The sequence below is a fragment of the Plectropomus leopardus genome, chromosome 2 (assembly GCF_026936395.1).
Source record: "Plectropomus leopardus strain MGB_pleo_1.0 chromosome 2, ASM2693639v1, whole genome shotgun sequence".
In the NCBI taxonomy this organism is placed as follows: domain Eukaryota; kingdom Metazoa; phylum Chordata; class Actinopteri; order Perciformes; family Serranidae; genus Plectropomus; species Plectropomus leopardus.
Genome location: NC_142177.1, coordinates 42,179,424 through 42,204,063, shown reverse-complemented (window position 1 = coordinate 42,204,063; position 24,640 = coordinate 42,179,424). Strand labels below are relative to the sequence as shown.

The 24,640-nt window shown below is 42.3% G+C and overlaps 1 protein-coding gene across 1 annotated transcript; it reads left to right on the top strand.

The window, feature by feature from the left end:
- The first annotated feature begins 21,940 nt into the window (after positions 1-21,940).
- LOC121961143 (nuclear factor 7, ovary-like) lies at positions 21,941-23,987 on the top strand. Its single transcript, XM_042511021.2, has 2 exons — positions 21,941-22,222; positions 22,322-23,987. Exon 2 carries the CDS (start codon positions 22,339-22,341, stop codon positions 23,728-23,730), a length of 1,392 nt encoding a protein of 463 aa, XP_042366955.2. The 5' UTR covers positions 21,941-22,222; positions 22,322-22,338; the 3' UTR covers positions 23,731-23,987.
- The last annotated feature ends 653 nt before the right edge of the window (positions 23,988-24,640 follow it).

The window sequence follows — 24,640 nt, the reverse complement described above, 5'->3', positions numbered from 1 at the left end:
ATGAGCACAAATACAGGAAAGGTCACCGAAATACCCAGAAACAAAGATGAAACGCACTCTTATTAGGGCTGTTAAAGACATGGCAGTCTTTTTGCAAACATTTGGATGTTTTTTTTCTCAGAATGTCATCTGTTATTTTCTAAATAAAGTATCTGTGATTGTCTACATCCCGAATGCACTTTAGGTTCCTCGAGTTAACACGTCCAGGAGTCTGCAGCAGCAGGGTTTCGCCTCTTGTTGCTGTGGGTGACCTGGGGTTGGTTGCCATGTGCTTTTGTTGCCTAAACAAAGCTGCTTTGAACCCTGAACAAATTAGTTTGATTTCTTTCAAAAACATGAGGAAAAGGCGATGAGCAAATAAAAAAGACATCAGCAAAAACTTAATATATAAACTATAATTATAGTATAAGATTATTTTAATTATAAATATTATTTTCTGGATATTTTTATGTAATCTTTTTGTCACCTTTGACTAATTTCTCACAATTTGTATGATATTTTGTACCAAGTTGGTCATTGCCTTTTTCTCCATGTTTTATCTTATGAAAGGCATCTGAACAAGAGAACTGATGTCCAGCTTTGAAAGGGTTAACTGTTTAAAACAGAGTATCAGATGGCACCTTGTACAGTAGCCCTGTCTCTTATTGCTGCTGTTACTCTTCACTGAATAAAAGGTGAGGGTCATAAAAACTATAAAAGTGAGATGCATTCATTTTTTCTGCCCACGAGGTTCTCGTCAGTAAAAGTAATTTTGCTGCCAGTTTGAGTTCCTGCTGCACCTACTGTGTCATTTTGAAAAATACCACAGAAGTGTTTGTGAACAGCAGGAGACGAGATAAAATGGGTTTTTCTTGTATAACTAAATCACTTCATACCTTAAAAGTCTTTAATGGAGGAAAAGCTCAAACAGAAAGTGCTCACCTGAGTGCACAGACTGAAAATCTCAAATCTTCAGATATCTCTTATATATATTTATGCCACATTCACTGGAGGGAAACTGTTCCACAATCTGCTCTCTGCATATCGAGGCAGAGGGTTTGTGATGAACTCCAAAAAGAGATTTGACAGTTTGGTAAATAGCGGAGAATCGTTGAAGGACTCAGGTGTCGTGTAGAGTTACTGTCTGTGTTTGCTCTCATTTTTTGCAATCATTTTCTATAAAAGAAAATACGTTAAAATGTCGTTTAAATATTTAATACATATTAAACCAGCATCTATATTTAAGATTGATGTCACATCACTTCCATTACAAAGACTTATTTCCTGCTTCCTCTAAGTCTGACTGTCTGCAGATAAAGCAATACATCATTCTGTGGGACATAAATCACTGATCGAACACACAAAACAACAAATTACATCTTTTAGTCGTCTGACTGTCACTATCAAAAGTTTTTGACTCCTTCATTATATTTGCCCTCTTCAAAGAGATGAAGCCGTCACGCAGGAACTCCTCGGCTAATAAAGTCCAGTCAGCGCACAATCATAAAGTATTTAAACCAACAGTAACAGGTTTCTGGGTCGCTAGAAGGTAAAGAGAGCAAACTGATAGGTTGAACAAACAGTCGCTGATTTGCACATCCAGTATCTAACCCTAAAAAGTCACATTTTTTTAGAAGAAGTCATAGTAAAGCACATCCAAAAAACGCCAAAGTATAGCTTATTAAAAAATGGATGAAAAAGTAGCCTTTTTAATGTCGAAAAAGTCACAGTGTGACATGGCAAAAAAAAAAAATCACCGTTCAGCTGATGACTTTCAGTCCAGTATCATCTCTCTGTTTGCTCTGTTTTTGGTCTCCACCAACTCCTGAGGGAAATATCTGTTCATAATGTCAAAAACATCATAGTATAGCATGTGAAAAAACACCGTAGCATGTCGAAAAAATGGTATAGAAAGTCATTTTTAATGTTAACAAAGTCATATTATAACATGTCAAAGATGCTTCAGTAAGGCATGTCGAATAAACGGGCAAAAAAAGTCTGTTTTAATGTCATCAAAGTTATAGTGTAGCATGTAAAAAAAACGGTCTAAAAAGTTTTTAATGTTTAAAAAAAATTAGAGTGAACAAGAACGGATAAATAATTGAGCTGCAACGTTTTATAAAGATTCAGCTGAATATTCTCAGAGGCGTTCAGCACACGACACAAACTCAGGGCTGTTTTATTTATTAGATATTGATTACAGCTGCTTTATGCCCCAAAGTGAGCTGATAAATGTATTTCCCTGTTTCCCTCTTTGTCCAGTATCCACCTCTCCATCCCAGCAGCCCGGACTGGTATCAGCTGCATCACACACTGAGCCGATCTCTCTCACACACACACACACACACACACACACACACACACACACACATGCACACACACACAGAGCCGGGCCGATCTCATGGTGCACTTTTGGCCCCGATCGCTGAACCTGAACCAACTCTGACTGATGTCACCTGCACGCTCAGCGTAAATGTCTGAGGGCCACAGAGGGTGGAGCGGCTCCAAACGCTGCGTGAGGGATGGAGACGGCGCTCTGTGACATCGATAACGCCGCCCGAGATTCTGGCTTTTATGTGGCCACAAAACTGAGCCTCATATATCATACGCAGCTCTGTGTAATTGAAGTGTGTGTGTGATCCAGTTTACAAGAGCAACAGTAACACCGTCACTGCCTGTGATGTTATCATGGTGCGCGCACACACACACACACACACAGGTACACACTGTGCATGCTGCTGAACTGTGTGTGCAGGTAAACATCAGCGGCTGCCTCATGCTTTATGTATTTGTCTTTTGGTTATTTATGTGAAGGAAGCCTCCGTGCTTCACATGTTAACCGTCATGTTAACGTTCCTGCACTCTGACATGTTTCCTCAGGCAGCATCCTGGATTCACGCTCTCATGCTGCTGCAGCTCTCACATCGGCCTGGGCACCGACAGTGTTAACTCTATTATCAACGCACCCCAACAGCAGCTTCAGAAAGAGACGAAACATGGACAAAATGAAGAAATATGAAATATATGTAATAGCGAACAAAAACGTCTTATTGACGCGCATCACGTTCCCTCGACAGCTACAGAAGATTACACTAACACACTACAAAATAGCTGCACTTTTCCAAAACTTTTTCTGTTGTTTTTATTAATTCCATGACTTTTCCATGACCTTGAAAATGTGATGGTGAAATTCAAAGACTTTTCAAACGGATGAAAACTTGCAGGTAAGACCAGCGTGGACGAACGTTGACATTCAAAGCTGTCAACAACGTCCATCAGAGCTACTTTATGTTGAAAGCTACAAAATAATCATAACTTTTCCAAAACCTTTTTATGGTTTTTACTAATTCCATGACTTTTCCAGACTGATTTTGAAATTCTGTGACTTTTCCTTGTTTTCCAGGACTGTGGGAGTCCTCTGTGTACACACAGAACTGGGTTTACCACCACTGTCCTCGTCCTTTTTTAGACTAAATCCAGACATTCACGAGGAACTAATGACTTCTGGCAGCACCGAAGGAGTCTCATTAACTCTGAGATCCAGACTCATTTTTTCTGTGAAGGGTGAAAAAAACAAAGACGCAAAAATGACGCTGAAATGAGACGACAACAGCAGGAAGAAGCAGGTGAATAAAGATCTAAAAAATAATCAGAGCTGCTTATCAGGAGATTGTGAGGCGTTCTGGACATTTTCAGTCCTCACACTCTGTTATCCGGACATTATTTTGACAGTCTTCACATAAATCTCCAGCAAATGTTGCTTTAAATTTCAGGTTCAAAAATAGTCCAAGAAACCCTCATGTTGAAGTAATACGACCCTGATATTGATGTGCTCCTTCTCCACAAACACGAGCGGTTGGAGTTTGTTGCTCGCTCCTCTCAGCTGGAGGTCAGAGGTCGCAGAAAACGGGGGATTTTTAAATCCCTTATGGAGAACTCTGTTTAAGGTGAGTTGGTTTAAATGTCAAAATGTGACATCCCAGAAGCTTCCCTCTTTACCTGAGGAAAAAAAATAAATCAATATCACTCCTGCAAAACGCGCTGAAGGGTATCCAAACATGAAAACAAGGACTAGTCAGGAAAAGCCCAACAACACGAAAAATACAATCCAAAACGGAAAAATCAGCTGAATCCAAAGATCCAGTGTTGTATGTACGAGCAGACCGTAAATTCATCACACGTGCAATAAACTGGTTACTTTTAATAAAAAAGCACAATATTTCTGCTCTTATTGTCCAGTTTGTGATGAAAGCGATGAAGCGTGACTCGAAACGTCAGCTCTGTTCAGCAGACGCTCTTTGACTCTTAAATTACAATCTGAAAAATTATCACATCATCACGAGGCTTCACGTTTGTCACCTTGGCGAGGAGCCGCCGGGCGCTCACGCCAGCAGAGAGACTCTCAGACGAGGACGAGCAGCTTCTGTTGTGTTTGCTGATTGAAAAGGTCGCTGCGGGCGACGGTTTCTAAATCCTTTCTGTCCGTCCCCTCCAGAAGCAGCAGGACGGCTGATGGAAACGTTTCCTGCTGCGCTCCATTATGAGAGCACGTTTATCGGGATTAATGTCCTGCTCTTCTCTGGACAGTCATCTGAGGCAGATATATCTCTTGTAAAATATGACAGTATTAATACTTTTGATCTCTTTAAAAAACATTTGTATCAAGAATTGAGAACAATGTATATTATTAGATTTGAATATAATAATGTATTTGTGCCTTTCAGTGGACGAGCATCACAACAGGCGCATTTATTTATTTACACCAGTTTAGTGAGATTTTGAGGTCCTCGTTTTAACTAAAACTATAAACTATATTCGTCTTTTTACTCATTTTTAAGAGTTTCTTTAAATGCTTCATGGCTCTATTAATCTGAACAACCTGAACCAAAAGGTCACGTTAGTCAAAGAATTGATAAAAGTGTCGACATCATGTCATAATAAAAAAAACCCAACAATGATCCGACGTGTTTTTTCTGGCCTGTTCTCATTCTGCACTCCTAAAATAAGTTGAGTACCACTGCTCTGGACTCTTGTACGCATTAATTCCCTGTAAAATGGTAACGTTCAGAGTTTGGAGGACGAGGTCATTTGTAACTATGATTGAGTCCACAGCGAACAACTGGGTCAAGCTGAGAGATAAATCATTTGAATGTTTTTGTGTAGATCGCATCCAGTGCCAGTTTTCGGTTTTGACGGTACCGTCTGCAGCCTGCAGCGTCATCCAACACTTTGTCAGCTGTCCACAGATTTATCTGGTCCCTGCACCTGAACACCCGGCATCACAATGGTCACATGACTGCATACAAAGACTGCTAGTAAAGGCCTCACTGATTCAACTCAACAGAAACCTTTTTCGCAGCGGGACGCGTCTTCACCATCGACTCTCCCCGTCTGAGTCATAATGAGAGGACTGTAATCATCAGCTGGATTATTTGGCTAGAAATCAGCTGCTTCGCTTCTCCTCACCTGCCGACTGCAGTGACCTTTAATAACGACCTCGCCCAGCGTGGGACGGCCCTTTGATTAACAGCAACAAGAGAAACACGATTCATCTGCCCGGGGGGGTGGGGAGGATGGAGGGAGAGATGGAAGAGAGGATGAAGCTGAGATAATGCAGACAGGAGTATTGATGAAGAGGAGTAAACACAGAGATCAAAGTCGGAGCGAGGAAATCGATTCAGCCGCTCAGAAAACACGAAGGCCATAAAAACATCGATATCCTCTCACAGCGTCTGTGACGTACGCTCACCGGCATCACATCCAGCGATGGAACCTGACATCCCATCATAACCAGTGGCACCACTAATCACAATGGTAACGGGACTTTGAACGACTTTGAGCGACAAAAGTTAGACTCCTGTAGCGTCCCTGTTTTGTGGCGGCTGATCCCGTCCTCTGCTGGGAGGGTCAGGAGCTCCTGGACTGCTGTCCCTGTTTGTGGACGTTTACCACCACCGCTCTTCTTCTTCTTCTTCTTCTTCTTCTTCTTCTTCTTCTGCTTCCTCTTCTCTGAGGTAGCTGCTAACAGCTTCTTTTTAAATCTCACATGCATAACACGCTGTCAAACATCATGATCCGGTCATGCCTGCTGTCCCTTTTACACAGACACCATTTCCGTTACCTCCTCACGTAGCGGTTTAAAGGCGAGACAACGCTGTCCTCCCACCATTGTACCTTTAATGCAGAACGGCGAGGCGGCATGACGATGCAATATGCCAACGTTGACCAGGCAGGATCAAAGGGGCTACAGCAGTGATACAATACTTAGGGCCCACTGTCCAAAATCCTACAAATGTCCTGAAATCCAAGAAATGTCCCCAAATCCTAGAAATGTCCTTAAAATCCTAAAAATGTCCCAAAATCATAGAAATGTCCCCAAACTGTAGAAGCGTCCTGAGTCCCATGTGTTGCTGTATTGAGCTATTTGTTCATGTTTGCGTGTGTGTGTGCTCTAAACGTGCACGTCAGTTTCTGTCAGTGTTTGCTGTTTATATGTAATCAGGACATCCTTGTGAAAAAGACAGTTTGTTCCCAACAGCCTTCCCTGTTTAAATAAAGATTAAAAAACCATCCCCAAATTGCAGAAATGTCCTAAAATCCAAAACTTGCCCTAAACCCTACAAATGTCCTGAAACCCACGAAACAAACTAGAATCTGAGAAATATCCAGAAATGCTGGAAATGTCATAACATCTGGGAATTGTCCTAAAGTCCTGGAAACATCCAAAATCACAAAAATGTCCTAAATTCTAGAAACATCCTAAAATTTTAGAAATGTTGTAAAATTCTGTAAATGTCCCAAAATCCTACAAACATGTACGGGGCTGTGGCGATTGGCCCCTGGCCTCCTGTCATTTACAAAAGTGGGCCCCCTAAAAAGCAGGCTGAGGATCTCTGGGCTACAGCTCACACGAACCATCCTGAAACACGAGCGATAAAAACAAGCAGCCGGCGACGGCAGTGCAGACTGTGATGAATCAGTGATTGATTTTGGGACGTTTGTGGCATTAACACATATATTCAGTTTTTGAATATGGTTTTTGAATCTGGACCAAAGCGACGGACTGACAGACTTTATACCAGCTCCACTAAAAACAGATCACTGACATTTGCTGTTATTTTTGGGGGTGACCTCTTCTGAGGAAAAAGTTGATATTCTTAACAGCGGACTCATTTTAAAGTGGGCTAATTGGTGATATGTGATTCCCCGGTGATTGAAACCGGCTCTCTCCGGCCTGTGGGGTGTGCTATCAGAGACGGGCTCCTCTGCTGCGCTTCTATCAGTGCAAAACGGAGGCCGTGACGAGGTGCCACACTGTGCACGAGATGATTGGACGGTGTATAATCTCCCATAATCCACAGAGTTTTTTATGTTGCTGATTTGAGATGTTGAGTCATCTGTACAATAGTGGGAGTTTATGTTACATGTCCGTGTGAGGGCCCTAAGCCCCTGCAGTAATTAGGAATACACGCTCATCAGGGATTTTAATTCCACGGATATCCACGGCAGCCAGCTCATTTTCCATGCAGCAGAGAACACCTCTCCGAATAATCTGCACGTTCAGAGTCCAAACGGCTGCTGCGTCACAAAACACTTAATGTGCTTCAGACTCCACGTTCACAGAAACTGTAGGAGAAACATCATTTCTGCTGTGGTTGATGGCCGTCTGTGTGCTCCGAATACACGAATGTGTTTCTGAAGGGTTTGTTAGAAATGAAAATAATGAGTATGAACGGACCAGAGGAGAGAGGTTATATTAACCTCAGGAAACTTAAAGGCACAAAGCCAACAAGCAACATATTCTCATCCGTACTCGTCACGTCGACGCATTTTCAGAAATCTGATTACACGCCGGGTTTTCTTAGCGCGTCTCTTGTTGAGGATTCGGGAGTCAATTTTCACGTTAGCTGCGAATGCGTCTTTACAAAATATAAACTCATGATTTCACAGGAAATGTACAGTTTCTCTTGTTAAATAGTCTTTTTCAAAATAAACTAACATCTGCAAAATATCTGTTGTTTACGTTTATGTCCTCATGCAACAAAGCGCGTGGTTAGAAAAAAACAGCATGTTTTGGCGTGACCTTCCTGCCCGCTCTCATTCTGAACACATAAAATACCGCAGCTTCGACACTGCTTTTGGCGTAAGCCACCTTTTGCAAGTGCATGAAACGCCGTTGGACGGCATCCGGTGAGAATGAGGCCAGACTGAACCGTCGCATTGTTATTATCGTTATTGTGCGCCCTAAAGATATTTAGGCACAAAATAACACTTCATTATCATTCCAACAAGATCAAGTTCTGACTCAAAATACAAACTTTTGGTGGGACTGTCGCGGCAGGAAACACAGCAACAAATCATGAAAAATAACTCATTTGGGGCGAAAAAAGCTGCAGGAAACATCGATTATTTACTAAAATACAGCCATGCCATTTTTTTGGTAATTTTGTGTGATTTTGGTCATTTTCTTCTGATTTAAGTTATTTCTCGTTATGTTACTCATTGCCTTCTTCATGTGTTTTGTTCGAGTTTTAAAAGGTTAAACAGTAAGTATGAAACTTGTGATGTATTTGTGGTTTGGAAACAGCAGTGCATTCTGGGTCGAGATGTTCACCTGCGAGTGGTGCTAAAATGAAAAAAAGGCTGAGAGTGCTCTGCAGCACATTTCTCAGATAAATATATGAAACATTAAACTCACCTGATAGAAACGCTTTGCATGTGAGATTAAAAGCAGATTATAAAAATCGCTCCAGCATTATCTGTGCAGCCTGTAATGTTAACCTTCGTTTTTTGGGTCATCCCTTGTATCAGATATTGATCTTCTGCAGCCAAACAAATGCCAGCTATCGATTTCTCCTCACAAATAATTAATTTTACAACCATAAAAAGGTCATTTTCTCGGTAATGGCCTGAACCAGAGCGGGAGGTGAGGGAGGGTTTGCATTTTAAGATCGTATCACGGTGATGCTGAGATTGTGTGGGCGAAGGAGGCACGTGGGAATCCTCTGCAGCTCATGTGATGAGGCGTTTATTGAGAGTCCAACAGTCCGTCAGTGACGCCGTCCTCCGGTCCAAAAGGTCACCGAGGGTTCAAACACTCACGCCTGCTGATTTACACACAGGTGGAATATAAAGGGCATGTGTGGAGATTTTGTAGAAGCGCGGAGATTGTTATGTTTTAACCATCTTGGATCATCATCATCATCTGCGTTTTTAAGTCGTTAACTCCATCTTGTAGAAAGTACATCGATATACAGCTCACTGTTTCAGGAAATGTTGTTAATTAACGTCAGATGTATTTTCTCCTCCAGACTAATCTTGCACTGAACCTGCCTGGACGTATTTTAGGAGTTTAGACTGAGTACCGGCTGTTTTAACATAACTTGAGTATCGTCGTGACGTACCGACACGTTCTCATCCCACCTCGTCACATGATGCATCAGCTGTCAGTGCAATCGTTTTAATAGCAGTAACTGAATGTTAGAATGAGTTTTAGCTTTAGACTCAGACAGAGAGACGCTAAAGGGCGCCCTGTGCGTTGCTTTAGGACAGAGAAGGGCATGAGTACACTGTAACACACTGCGGCAAAATTATGGCCAAATTCTGACACTTATGTCCTTTTTTTCCTCCCAAATACAGTAAAACACTGTAAACTGTGATGCTTTCTGAAGCCAATATTACTGCTGCAAAACATGGCCAAATTCTGACACTTGAAATCAGGATTTGATGACCTGGAAATAAGAGCGAGCTGGCTTCCATCATGCATCCCACCGCCTGCTGACGACTCCCGAGCAGCCACAGGGAGAAGAAGTACTTGTACCAGTACACACTACTGCAATACCACGCTGCCTATGCAATGACGTTTAGATAAGAACTAAAATGTTGTTTGAGTTCAGCCTGAAATCGTGGCCTGTTGTTCCTTTTGTTCAAGGTCTCGTAGTCACGCAACATATTTCCTCCCTGCCGTCGTTCCTCAGCGAACAGATCAGGCACAAAACCGCCGGGAGAAAGAAAAGCATGACATCACATTGTTTCAAAGGACGGAGAGAGTCTGAATCCACACGGGTGTGACGCTTCAAATGCATAATTAAAACCGTGAAAGGTTTCGCTGCTCTCTTCCATTTCCTCACAGTGACACAGGATGCATTAACACTGCTCGGCTGCTGAACTGTGCTCCAGCTTTAAGCGCTCATCGGGGAGGTTTTAGCAGGAGCCGGATCAACATGCACGACCAAGAGCACAGCAGCACCTCTGAAGCCGGCTGCAGGTGCGCTGCCTTGCTTAAGGGCAGAACACGCAGTAAAACCTTGTTTGATCAGAGTTGTTCGGCAGTTTGCTGTAGGACTCAAGTGATACAAATTTAAAATTAATTAGAGCTTCTTGTATGGAACGCACTTTTATTTTTAGATGAGCCTTTTGCAGTTCAGCAAACAGTCTAATCCAACATCGTCTTCTGTTCACTCGCTCAGGGGCGCCCTGCAGTCATGGTGGAAACCACAGATACAATAGCAGGCTTCCCTGCCTGTGTGCGGAGCTGTGATACTCAACTAACGGCCCGCAGGCCCAAACTGGCCCCTGATAGGGCCCCTGGTGGCCCCCCCAAACATTTGCTAATTCACAATAAAATAAAGTCATTCACGCTGAGAATAGTTTTTGTACTTTTAGTCTCCATAAGGTGTCAGAGACATAAAACAGCATCAAAATAGAGCTTGTTGATCAAAAAAAGAGCCAGAGGAGGATCCCCCACACCCCCGGCAGAGGACACTGATGTCTCAGCTGTGATGTCCTAAAATCCAAGAAATATCTTAAAATCCTAGAAATGTCAGTGGATTAGAAACGTCCTAAAATTTGAAAAATGTCTAAATTCCCAGAAACCTCATTAATTTGAAAAATGTCCTAAAATCCAAGAAATGTCCTAAATTTATAGACACATCCTAAAATACAAGAAATGTGAATTGGAAAATCTGACAAATGTGACTCCTTGAAACATCATGAAATCTGAGAAATGTCCTAAAACCTGAAACACGTGTGGGGTCGCTGGGACTGGCCCTGGGGACTGGCCCTGGGGACTGGCCCCTGGCCTCCTTTCACTTTGTTAACGTGGCCCCCAAACAAAGCAGGTTGATTGCTGATTGGTTGAGGAGGTAAATGGGGAGTGCCAGCTCAGCTGAGCAGTCTCTCATTTTCACTGCTGGTGCGACGGCAGGAACGTGGCCCCGCACGTGTGTGAAATCCTCCGCTGTAACTGTCGGGGAGGACACTGTCCTGTATGAGCTGTCAGAGTTTGGGAAGCAGGCGGGCGAACAGCGACTCGGAGCCAGATGGTGCTGGTCTCTGAAGCTCTGCGCTCAGCTGCTGCTCCGAATAATGGGACGACGCCGTCACACACCTGAAAACACGCCGCGTCCTGTCCCTCCACATCCCAGCCAGGCTAAAAAAAGAGCCAGAACTCAGACAGAAAACCTGCAACTTCACTCTGTGAAAAATGTCATTCTAATGACATAAAATCAGTCCAAAAAGGGGAATGAGGTTAAACTATTACGACTGTAATCTACCAAAGGCTATTAACAGAATTTTAAAAAAAGATATAAACTACGGGATTTGTTCATACATATATCAATTCCTGCTTGTGGCCCAGGTAACTTATAACACACGTCACTGTAAGTTTGAAGGTGTGTCTTTCATTCACTGCCCTGATAATCTCATTTCCAAAAGCAAATATGTTGTCAGGGGAAAAAAATGATGTCAAAGTGTTTCAATTTTAATAACCATAGATGAGACGTGTTTGATGTTTTGTAATATGGCTTTGACATCGCTGCCTTTATTTCCCTTTGTACTTCTTTGTATTTTCTATGCAATTTATTTAGTTGTTGATTGTCGATTGTCGATTGTTTGACCCTCGGTGGTTCAGATGGTTCACCACACCTGCATCCACAGAGGCCGTCAGCCTGCGTGTGCATTATCAATAAATAAAGGTGTGATTTTGACCTTTTCAAACATTTGGACCTGACAAAGATCCAAACAGGATCCAAACGTTGTCTTATATAAACTTGTGCGGCAATCAACATTTAATCAACATAACAAACTAACATTTTAATGAAGACATCTGCAAAAGCAGCGGGAGTCTTTGAGACCCCCAACACATTCTCATCACATGCTGCCGCTTTGCAGTGGACTTCTGCGTCTACATTTTACGCTCTTTGTATCCTTCTGCGTCTGCTGCTGACGTTCAGGATGCTGCTAACATGACGACAACAAACGCACATGCTGACAGGTGGTTAGGATTAGAGGAAGGAGGCACATGATGAGGTGGAGAAAAACACATCACATTGACAGGAAGCAAACACCAGACTCCTGCATCAAAGTCCGTGTTTGTTGGATCCACCGACCCCCTTTCTGCCGCCCTAAAAGGACCTTCATGATCCTTATTTCTCGTTGTTACCGGCAGCGTTTTATAAAAACAGGGATTTGGGGATTGGGATCTCACGCTCAAAACACTGCAAAAGCATCAGTTTTCTAACACCTTTGGAATGAGAGCGGGCTGAAGAGGTGTTCAAGATGTGACGACCCCCGAGTCGGGTCCCGTGGGCGTGGATTCTGCGAATGCTTTGTGCCTTCAGGTCCTGGGCCGAGTGGAGTCGGCTGCATAATTAGGAACACCTGGCCAGTGCTCCTGATTATTTAAGCCGTGCTGCTGGGAGCCTCAGTGTCGCCTCGCCACCAGCCAGCCTCACTGCCAACATCACGCACCACACACTACCACGGCGTCCATTCAGCTGCACACATCACTGACTCACACGACCACAGCGTCCATTCAGCTGCACACATCACTGACTCACACGACCACAGCGTCCATTCAGCTGCACACATCACTGACTCACACGACCACAGCCCATTGTCTTTTTCACAATTTATCTTAATAAATACGTTTGCTTGTATTACCTTCGTGTGCATCTCCCTTATTTGTTGCGGTCGGCGAGCCGGCTCAAAAAAAGAACAAACAGCTAAACCGGTTGTTTTTTCAGCGAGACGTTACTGCGTCTTTCAGCGACTTTTGAGCCTCAAAATGTGAGTGTTTGTCAGCGACTTGTTGCTATTTCCTGCAAAGACAGTCCCACCAAACACAGTTGTTTTTTAAGCCCAAACATGATCTCTGCAAACCATAATCAAGGTTCTTTTTCTGAACGTAACCAGAGCATTGTTGAAATGTGAAGTTTCAGTGCGGCAATGACATAATGAAATTTAACATATCTGTGTTTTGCAGACTCGTACTGTGCCAACATTTATTCAGCTGATTGGGTTGAGATTCACAGCGCAGCGCTTTGGGTTTATTCTCTCAACACTCGCCTTTTCAATAATAAAAGATCAGGGATTTGGGATGTTCAATTTTAGAAGCTGCGGTGATAATAGTCGACATTCTGATGCTCTGAAAAGAAATACTTTTATAATACAAAAAAAACGCCCTGAATGATGTGCTTTGTCCTTTCATCTGGTAATTTAGTGCTTCTTTGCTGCTTGAAATGCCTGATGAATGCGAAAAACACCCACCGCGGCTCACCGAGGAGATCCACAAAGCCTCGGTGAGGGAAATGAAATAAGCCTTCAGAAAGGAGCACACAGGGGCGGAGGCACGTCACCGCTATTCACACAATTCATTTGACTTATTCGGAATAATCCCACATGGGCTGGCTCTAATTGCAGGGCGCCCGTTCCAACATTTAAATACAATATTAGAAAGACAGAGTGATAATCATCTGGTTAGAATAGCACGGCTGCTGCTGCTGATTATAGCTTGGGCTCTACATGTGGCAGCGCTCGGTTCACCGACAAGAAAAGCAGCAGAGAAAGAAGCGTGCAGGTCACAGTTGTTCCATTCACGGTGATTTCCCTGAATGTCTGCGCACTGCACCAAGAAAGGACCGCCGGGCTGCAGGTGTATTGTGAGGAACTAAGGTCATTATGTTCCTCTGACACGTGCGACTCTCAACACAAAACCTTAAACAAGTCTGCAGTTAACCGAGCTCTGATAAAAGAGTCGGCCGTCAAATGATGGAATTATTACTCTGCAAAAACTGGCTCTATTTATATCTGCACATAATCCATCTTAACCCTTTAAGACCTGGTCTAATTGGCTTGATGTCCTTCATAGACATGGACAAAAGGCAATGAGCAATTTAAGAAGAAATGACACAGAAATAAGCAAGAAATTAGTAAAGAAAAAAAAGAAAGAAAAAAAAACACAGCAAAGTAAAAAAAAAAAAAAAAAAAAAAACAAAAAATCACCAAAACAACAGCAACAAGAAAAAAGGACACTACTTGAAAAAAGTGCCCTGAAATTAAAATTATTCTGTAAAATAAGTTGCTCATTGCATTTTCCCCCCCATATTTCTGAAAAAAAAATAAAGTAAAAAGTTCAGAAGTCAAAGATTTAAAAATGTGTGAAAGGTGCATGAATGCAGGTTAAGAAAAGTGATGACATTTCAGGTTTCAGCATCTTGAGTTCATTTGAAGACACTAAATGTTGCACTCCTGGTTGGCAGAAAATCAGAGCGCAGCATCTTTTACAGCAAATCAAATGCCTCGTAAAGCAGCTTGTTTGCGTTTCCAAATTCAACAGATAGCGCTGCTTTGTCACTTATTTCGGTGTCAGACATTGATGCACAAAGGCGCCTTTTGCAGAGGTAAGACAAGTGGCAGAAGTGGCGTTGGATTGGTCCAACAAACCCCAGACTTTCACCTGCTGTTTGCTTCATGTATGGATGTTGTGCCAAACCATGACGTTTGTTTGTAAACCTAACGGCGTGCTTTGTTGGCAGCCTAACCAGTCTCACTCCTCGCCTCAACCTCACCAATCAAACCAACAGAGCAATGAGTACGAGCCAATCAGAGGCAGAGTAGGCCAACACGTTCTCGCTCCAAATTTGTCCCACTGCGCCGCTGTGTCAGGACCGTCCACATCAACCTGACGTTTTAGGTTTCCTTCTGCGGCAGCTGTTCACGCTCCAGGATTTCGTTACCGTGATGTCAACAAATGCACATGGCGGGATGGCACAGCACGTCGTAATGTTTACACAACAACACATGGCGACCAACGCGGACCTTCCCGATGCTCGCCCCAAACTTTAGAACAAACTGCCCGTTTTACACAAACTCCCTGCAGTTGCGTTCATCATTTGGGTTACATTCACAGTTTATCTGTTGTTAGGTTTTTTAATGTTATGCACTGAATATAATAGAAGATGTCCATAAAAATAGTCAGAAGTTGTCAGTGTACTCAATGACAGAAAAGGTCTCTTTGAGGAAAAAGGTTGCAGTGAAGCATCTCGAGACCTCTTCTCGCTCTTGTAGATACACAGACAGTAAAATGTCTCCGAAATAATAAAAATAATCCACTCAGGGGTTAAACTGTTGGCAGGGAAACGGGAGGACGAGTTCACCTCCAGCTGACGCTCCTCCTGCAGGTCGGCCTTAATGCGTTGTGGTTTGTGATGGCGTTTTGAGGCGCGGCGAGATTGAAGAAAATGACAGCCGTGAGTCATCGTGACACTCACGGTGCAGCGCTCGTGACGGCTCAGATACCAGTTTAAACCCGCAGACTGAATGGGAAATCTGGGAGAGGAAATTGAACAAGTGGTTTGTGCCAACCTTGAGGAAGTCACTTAACCTTCAGTCAGTCACGGCGCATTTGGACGGAGGCCAAAGACCTGCTACAGTACAGCCGGAGACAATTTCACTGAGTGGCACGAGACTGCAGGAAATACCCCGAGACCGAAATATGACCTTTACTTCAAAGACAGGAGATGCATTAAACACTAAATCTCTAAATTAAGGGATGAATCAATAACAACAAAAAATAGATAAATACTGTGAATGTTGACAGGAGTGTCGCGGAAATGAGCGCAGATTTCTGCCAGAAAGAGCAATTATAACTCTGTGTAAGCAAATTAATTCAACGTCACCGGCTCAGCTGACTGTAAAAAAAACCCATCAAAATATCTGCTGATCAATGCGACGCAGCAAAGAGCTCCACAAGAAAAGATCCTAAACACATAAACACAACTATGCAACTGGAAATGTTTTCTAGCTGTTTGGCCCTCAGATCTTAATAATAAACACAAATATATATAAATGAGTGACAAAAAAAGCTACAGAAATGTTTCAGAGAATATAATAATGTCAATTGATAATAATAATAATAATAATAATAATAACAATCTTTCAAACAGAAAATTCAGCTCAAAGTGCTTTACATGTCAGAGTGCTCAAAATCAAAACCTAACAATATTTATTTACATATATTTACAAACATAAAAATAAATAAAAATAAAATAAAATCATTATACAGCACATGAATAACCAGAACTCTGGAAATACGTTGCAGATAAGCCAGAGGTGGAAAACAAATAAAAGAAATACAAATATAAAAAATATTTCATTTCCTTGTTTTTTATTACTATTTTTCTTTTTACTTTGCCTTTTTTGTTGTTGTTTTATCTTTGTTTGTTTTTTTTTTTCATTTAATAAGTTTTTGCAGCTTTTCTGGTAATTTTCAGGTAACTTTCTTGGTTTGGTCATGTCTTGCTAATTTCTGGGTCACTTATGCTTAATGTGTTGAAGTTACAGAAAATATAGATTATATATAGATATATATATAGATATATATAGATTTTTAGAAAGTTAAGAAAGTTTCATTTTTTCCGCAATTTTTTACTTTATTTGTTTTTCGGAATTTTTGTGGTCAATTTCTTATTAAATTGCTCATTGTCTTTCTCCCATGTTTTCTGAAAGTGATCAATCCATTTTATCCAGGTTTCAAAGGGTTAAAAGGAGCCAAACAGAGGCAGCTGACTCTCAGGTGTGTCTCAGTGCAGGAAGAAGGGCACAGGTGAGCTTTCAGCCCCTCCTTGAATCTGTGCACTTTAAATCTCCCGTCTGCACGTTAACTCTTCATCTCTCCATCTTTGAGTTCAGCCAGAAGAAAAAGTGAGAATATAGAAAAGAGCACGGCGGTGACACTTTTATTAATATGATGAATTGCTTTTGGACGGGACATCTTGTACCGCCTCCTACAAGAGAAGTATGATTTATGATCGCCTCCGAGTTCACTGTCAAAAAACAAAAGTGGGGGAGTTATCAGCATTTGAGAATCTCTGTAATACAAATTAATGATCACATCACACGGCGGGCCCGGGCGGACCTCGCCGAATTACGCTCCTTAACGGGCTCTTTCGAAACGTTAATCAATTTATGACAAAGCCATAACTCAGAGCGCAGTGACGGGAAACAAAGCTGCCACTGTCCCATCCTCCTCAAATGATCCTTCAATATCGCTCAATCACCACGAAAACGCTTTTATTTTCACCTTCGTCATGAACAAGACAAACTCAACATCTCTGGGCTTCAACTTTCACCGACTGCATCATTCAGAGCGAAGACGGATTTATTTATGACTGAGGAGGTTCACTACTCACTGCCAGTAAAAGTACCACAACACAGGTGTAAAAATACTACACCACATGTTCAAGTCCTTCTTTCAAAACTTGATCTAAAAGGACACAAGTTTTTTTTTTTTTTTTTCGGCTTCATGGAGGGGAAGTATCATCTGATGTTAGATAGTTAACCCTCTGACACCCGAGCAAACTAGCTACAAGTAATGAGTTAGAAGAAAATTACCAGAAATTCAAGGGAGAAAAAAAAGGTGAAAACCAAAACATAATACAATAATAATAAAAATAGAATTTTATGGACATTTTCCCTTTTTTCAAAAAAAAAATATTATCTTCTATTAATTTCTCCCTCTTTTAAAACTAATTTTCATGTCATTTTCTTTTTGTAAATTCATGCATTATATGTAAGGGATTTCTCGCCAAGTTGTAGGTTTTAAAGGGTTAACAGCTGATCATCAGTGTCAGAGCAGCATGTTGCTGCTGTAACTGCTGGAGGCGGAGTCACTTTTGAAGAGACACTTTGCCGATTTTCAACCAGCTTTGTATCTAAGTGATGTTGACAGTATCTATAGATGAAACACAGTAAACTTTCCTTCATCCAACCAGAGAAAAGATTCTAACGTCACATTGATGCTTTCTGCGTACAAGCGTGATGCTAAAAGCCGCCTTACACATCCGACGTGGACTCACATCACAGAATCAGTCAAAAGTCAAAATCCTGCTGGTGTTGACGTGGTCTAACGAGCATGCGTGTGCGGTTTTTGGTGGTGGCTGGTGTGGGTTTTTTGGGGGGGGGTCTGGTGGAGGCTCGCATGTGTTGGTTTTTTGGGCGAGAAATTTGTATATATGTCTTTTTTTTTCAATGAAGGCTTGCAAGTATGTTTTTTTTTGTTTGTTTTTGGTGGAAGCTCACATATATCTTTTTCTTTTACGGAGGCTCGCATATATATATTTCTTTATTATTTTTTTGCTGGTGGAGGTTTGTTTGTGTGTGTGTTTCTTACTTTTTGGGGTTAAAGCTCTTGTGCACTTTTTTTTGTTGGGTTTATGTGCATGTGTTTTTTTTGGGTGGAGGCTGGTGTGCAGGTTTTTTCGGGGGGTTGGAGGCTTGTGTGTGTGTGTGTTTGTTGGTGGAGGCAGCACAGACATTACACCTGCACCATTACAGCAGCTCCCATCGCACCTTGTGGGCTCAGAGTCCGTCGCCATGGCAACCCCAGCGATATACGTGTTGTTATTTGCAGGCTTCGACTTCACGGTCCCACCACTGCCATTATGTATCAGCTCTCACCAAGACTGAGGAGCTGAGGGAGGAGGAGGTGCAAAGTGAGAGAACACGGGCATGAATCGAGAAACGAAGAGGAGGAGGGGTCGTTTCTTTTTCTTTTTTTATTCATCTCACGACGCTGCCTGAAACACTGAAAGCTCACACTGAGTCCGTGTGGCTGACAGAAACATGCTCAAAGTCTTGTTGCCAGTGTTTTAGTCCTGATCACCTTTCTGTTGCCTCACACTTCACGTTCAGCAGGAACCGAGCGCTAAACTCGACCCACTGAGGAGCACACGAAGCATTAAGGTGCTAAAACGCCGAGCAGAGTGAGAGGGAAAGCTGTTGGTGGTAAGAGGCCGACGTGAGAGGCGTCAGACATCTGACATCCAGGTATATTTAATTTAGAGAGCAGATTCCTCTAAAGAGCGGGATCAAAACACAGCAGGAGTGAATCCGGATGAGAAGAGGGCACCAGGTTCAAACCTCTGATCTGCTTTCTTTGACCTCAATCCATCTGCTTCTCTCTCACACCTTCTCTGAATATTTCGGATAAGTTACTGAGCCGATTCTTTACAACAAAATCTAACAGGGGGGAACCGATGATGCAGACCGAGGAGCACGCTGTCCAAACAGAAGGTTTGGACCAGAATGCAAAACGATGAGGCAGCAGCATGATTTAGGTGTTTTAATGTTCAAAAATAAACCATCCAAAAACAGGCAGGAAATCCAAACGACAGCAAATCCAAAAATCCTGAAGCTTAAACTCCGACACAAACTCTTAAAACAGCCACTAGCAGAACATTTGGTGCCTCAGGCAGCAGAAAATTATATTACATTTTCTTAAATGTTCTTAAATTTTTCTTAAATTTTCTTAAACACTTTTTCAAAGCGATTTTCTTGTCTGAGCTCAAACACGTTGCCGTTTTTTCCGACCGTTCTACTCTTTCCTGCTTCTTTTTCTCTCAGATATAAAACTGCCTGTGACCGCTTCAAAGACCTCTACCACTTTTAGGAAAGCTGGTTCCTTTTGTCGCCTTTTTTTCCAGCATTTAACCACAGAGCACTTTCTTTTTCTCTTTAAGTTTCACCGCAATTAACTCGACACACACTGAGCGCGCCGACCATTTTTTACATTTGATTTGTTATTTACCTTTTTTTTCTTCTAATTTCCAGGTAATTTTTTACTAATTTTGGGGTCATTTCTTCTTTCATTGCTCGCTGACTTCTTCTTGTGTTTTCGGAACAACTCAAGTCAATTTGATCAAGTTTCAAAGGGTTAACGTGGCTGGACTGCCATTGTAATGTATGCAGACCTAATGTGGTCGGCGTGAAATCCACTGAAAAGCTCATTTCAAACTTCTATCAGCGTCGTCACTCTACAGTCAGTTCATGAGTCAAACAGATTATCAGCTGACAGAAAACCTGATAAAACCCCTTCATGCTACTTGAGCTGCAACGTTACAAAAACATTACTGAAACATTGCAGAAACGTTACAGAAACGTTATAGAAACGTTGCAGAAATGCCACCAAACGAAGCGGTGGAGTTCAAGTAGAGCTTACTGTACGCATTGCATCGGTTATTTTTCATTTTTTTATTGACACGGGTTTCTATTTTATTTCTAGTTTCTATTTTTACAATTTGAGAGTGCAGTTTACTTGATTCACGCGGTTGTTGTTGCTCTCAGTGAGCGACTGAATGCGTCCGTGGTGTTTTCGTCTGCTTCTATAAAATCCCAGGCAGCCTTAAACATGAACAGTAAGAGATTATCGTGGTCTTTTCTGATTTCATTTGCTGATTCATATCAGCCAAAAGTCACTGCTGTCGTTCTCTTCACCAGCTTCTGAACGTCCCGTCGAGGGGAATTCATCGTGAATAATAACCAGCGTTAAAAACCACTTTAGAGAAAAGCCACAAATTCCTCCTCGTTCCCAATCAGAGTCTGTGTTTGACTCATTCTCACTGGAGAGATTACTCATCGGATAAAAACCCGGCAAAACATAATGAAGGAAAACACAGTCTGCTCCAAAATTTAATTTAAAAACATCACTTTGACTCAGTTCATTATGAATATTTCAGAGGAATAGACAGGAAATGTTGTTTGCTATTGGCAGGTTTTAACTTCCTGATTTTGAAAACACAAACTCATTCGTGAATTTTGCCTTCACACTGAAAATAACACACAGCTCCTGATTATCGGCTGTAATTAACAAACACTGCAGTCTGGAGCGCTGATGGTTCAGATGGAATATCTGTGTATCGATTTTCCTCTCTGTAATGAGTTTTCAGGATCGTAATGATCGCAATAAAAGCACGCCTACTTGAAAAGCTCTGGCAGACGTTATTGCGTAATTAACGCATTGATTTGCTATTTCATTTCTGATAATGACAGTTCGGTCTGAGCTGCTGTGCAGCAGATAAAAGTAAACCGCTGACAGTTTGTTCTGCGCGCAGGAAGCAGGTGAACATTTAGCATGTTACAGCGCCTGTGCTCTTTAAGGTGATATAACAGAACCTGATACACTGGCTTTGGACCTGAAATGGACTATTTCAGTTAATATAATTCAGATATTGAGAGGTTTGCAGAGATTTAAGTAAACACTTTAAAAAGAAACAATAAAATTTAGTGTCCCATATTCATACCTGTGAGGATCGGGACCAAATCCAACGAGCTCTCCTCAACTAACAGCAGTTTATCATCTTCCCTGCTGGTGGTTTGACTTTGTTAAGTGCTGCCTTTGATTTCTCTCTTTTGTATTTTGTAAGATTGACAATGAAACAGAATTTGGGTCATTTTCTGTTCTCCTTATTTTACACTGTTACCAGCTGCATTCTCAGCTGAAATCACCCATCTGTAAATCATGCTGCTGCTTCCTGCTTCATTTGGCATTTCCGGGACCACATTTTGAAACACACACACACAAACACACACACAAACACACACACACACACACACACACACACACACACACACACACACACACACACACACACACACACACACACACGCACGCACGCACGTGCACGCACGCACACAAATTCTGATTTACAAAGTGAAAACGACACCAGCCCCACCAGTCTCAGCTGATAAATGCAACTTGAGCTCAAAGAAGTTTCACTTGCTTGCTGCTCGCTCCTCTCTGACCTAAATATTCACTCTTTTTGATTTACTGAATTATATCTTAACTCCTCCACCACATTAAACCGAAACTTCTGAACACAAACAAGCAGTCGTCAGTCTACATGCCGAGCAGTAATTTAGCACTTTGGAATGAAACAGCGCTGTGTGACACAATATTTAGTAGTTAATATTTAAAAACGAAACTCCACCCATCATGTGACTCACACGAGTCAAAGCAGGAAACTGTCTCTAACTCTCACTGAAGAGACACGCAGACTGAACACAGGCGATCAGACTCACCTTCAGACCAAACTAACACCCTCCTCTGAGTGAGTTCAGCTACAGGAGAGAAAAGTGGAAACTCGGACACTGCTGCTTCGACCTGCTGACTCTCCACGCACTGAATGTGAGTTTGACTACAAACACGACTCAAAGCGAAAGTAAATTTCAGTGAAGTGAGTCGAGGAGGGAGGGCCGACTGTACTTCTGTCCGCTGTGTTTTCAGCTTCACTCAGAGACTAAATGGCTTCCAGATCAGAGGAGGATCTCTGCTGTCCGGTCTGTCATGATGTCTTTAGAGATCCTGTTGTTCTGTCATGTGGCCACAGCTTCTGTAAAGACTGTCTGAAGAGCTGGTGGACACAGAAACAAACTCAGGAGTGTCCAGTCTGCAAGAGAAGATCTTCAAAGGAGGAACCACCATTTAACTTTGCGTTAAAGAGCCGATGTGAGTCCCTCTCACAGGAGAAAGCTGCGAGAGCTTCAGAGGCTCTCTGCAGTCTGCACTCTGAGAAACTCAAACTCTTCTGTCTGGACCATCAGCAGCCGGTGTGTCTCGTCTGCAGAGATTCAGAAAAACACAGCGACCACAGATTCAGACCCGTCGATGAAGCTGCACGACAACACAAGAAGAAACTTCAGGAGACTCTGGAGCCCTTAAAGGAGAAGTTAAAGGTTTTTGAAGAAGTCAAAGTGAAGTCTGAACAAACAGCAGCTCACATTCATGTCCAGGCCCGACGCACAGAGACGCAGATTAAGGAGCAGTTTAAGAAGCTTCACCAGTTTCTGGAGGAGGAAGAGGAGGCCAGGATGGCTGCACTGAGGGAGGAAGAGGAGCAGAAGAGTCAGAGGATGAAGGAGGAGCTGGAGGCTCTGAGCAGAGAGATAGCAGCTCTTTCAGACACAGTCAGAGACGCAGAGGACGAGCTGAGAGCCGAAGACGTCTCCTTCCTGCAGAGATACAAGGCTGCGGTGGACAGAGTCCAGCAGCGCCCCCTGCTGGAGGATCCACAGCTGCTCTCAGGAGCTCTGATAGACGAGGCCAAACACCTGGGCAACCTCACCTTCAACATCTGGAACAAGATGAAGGACATGGTCTCCTACAGTCCTCTGATTCTGGACCCAAACACTGCTAACCCACATCTCGTCCTGTCTGAAGACCTGACCAGCATGAGGGCAGGAGATGAGGTACAGCAGCTTCCTGATAATCCAGAGCGGTTTGATTATTATTGCTCCGTCCTTGGCTCAGAGGGCTTTGACTCAGGGACTCACAGCTGGGACGTCGAGGTCGGAGACAGTACAGGCTGGTCACTGGGCGTGTTAGCAGAGTCTGTCCACAGGAAGGGACTTATTGGGTCTGGAATTTGGAGAATGTGTTTCTCTGACGGAAAATACTCAGCGTGGTCGGGACCAGCATCAATGACAAATCTGAGAGTGGAGAAAAAGATCCAGAGGATCCGAGTGAATCTGGACTGGAACAAAGGAAAACTGTCGTTCTCTGATCCGGATACTAACACACATATACACACCTTCACACACACTTTCACTGAGAGGATGTTTCCGTACATTAGCTCTGGAGATAAACTGAAGATATTACCACTGAAGCTCTGTGTGACGGCCAAACAGAGCAGTTAGAGAAAGTTAAGCCACGGCGAGCAGCAACCACTTCATGAAAACTGATACGATCCAAATAAAGGAAAACAATATATCAATAACTGCATGTTTGATCGGCCAATCACTGTTCAGAACAAACCAATGTTATTCTATGTTATTGTCCAGATTATAAGTTTTCCAGACATTAAAACAAATGTTTAATTATATGAAATGAAATGTTTACAATATGTAAAATATGTTTCATATGATCCAAAATACACGAACAGTTTAAATCTAAATGATTGTGTCTGTAAAAGTTTTTTCATCAGTTGAACTCTGCCTTTAGTCATTAAGTCAGAGAAGAAGTCAATCAGTTTTAAGGTGGATGTGTCAGTTTTAAGGTGGATGTCTCAGTTTTAAGGTGGATGTCTCAGTTTGGGTTCAGATGTTATGTAGTATCTGTGATTTCAGAACTGAATATTTCTCTGCTGTTTCCCCATCAAACAAGAAAAGGTCGAGACAAATATAAATATAAGATAATGAATCAAATAAGATCAACACTGGAAACTTTGAATAAAAACAAAAAACAGATTTGTGACTAATAAACGAGTTTCATCACTTTTGATGATATGAATAACATCAGTTCTGCATGTTATAAACCAAAGCGTTGGACACATTAAAATGTGACCTTGATGAAGTCCTACATTAAGAGTCAGAGGATCAACAAAGAGAATGTCTGTCCAAACTTTTGTGCCAATCCTGTAGATTTTAAGATGTTTCACATAAAAAGTCAAAATGACATTCTGCTGGTGATGCAAAATGTCATTGGGAACACAAAAATGTCAAATGGCACAAAAAAATCTCACAATGGCACCAAAAGTCATTACTAAAGTCAGGAGGATTGACCCTCTGGGGACCATCAATGTCCCAAGGGTTAACCCTCGGGGACTGT

Coding starts and splice junctions, on each gene's coding strand:
- LOC121961143 (XM_042511021.2), top strand. CDS start 22,339: ATGGCTTCCAGATCAGAGGAGGATCTCTGCTGTCCGGTCTGTCATGAT.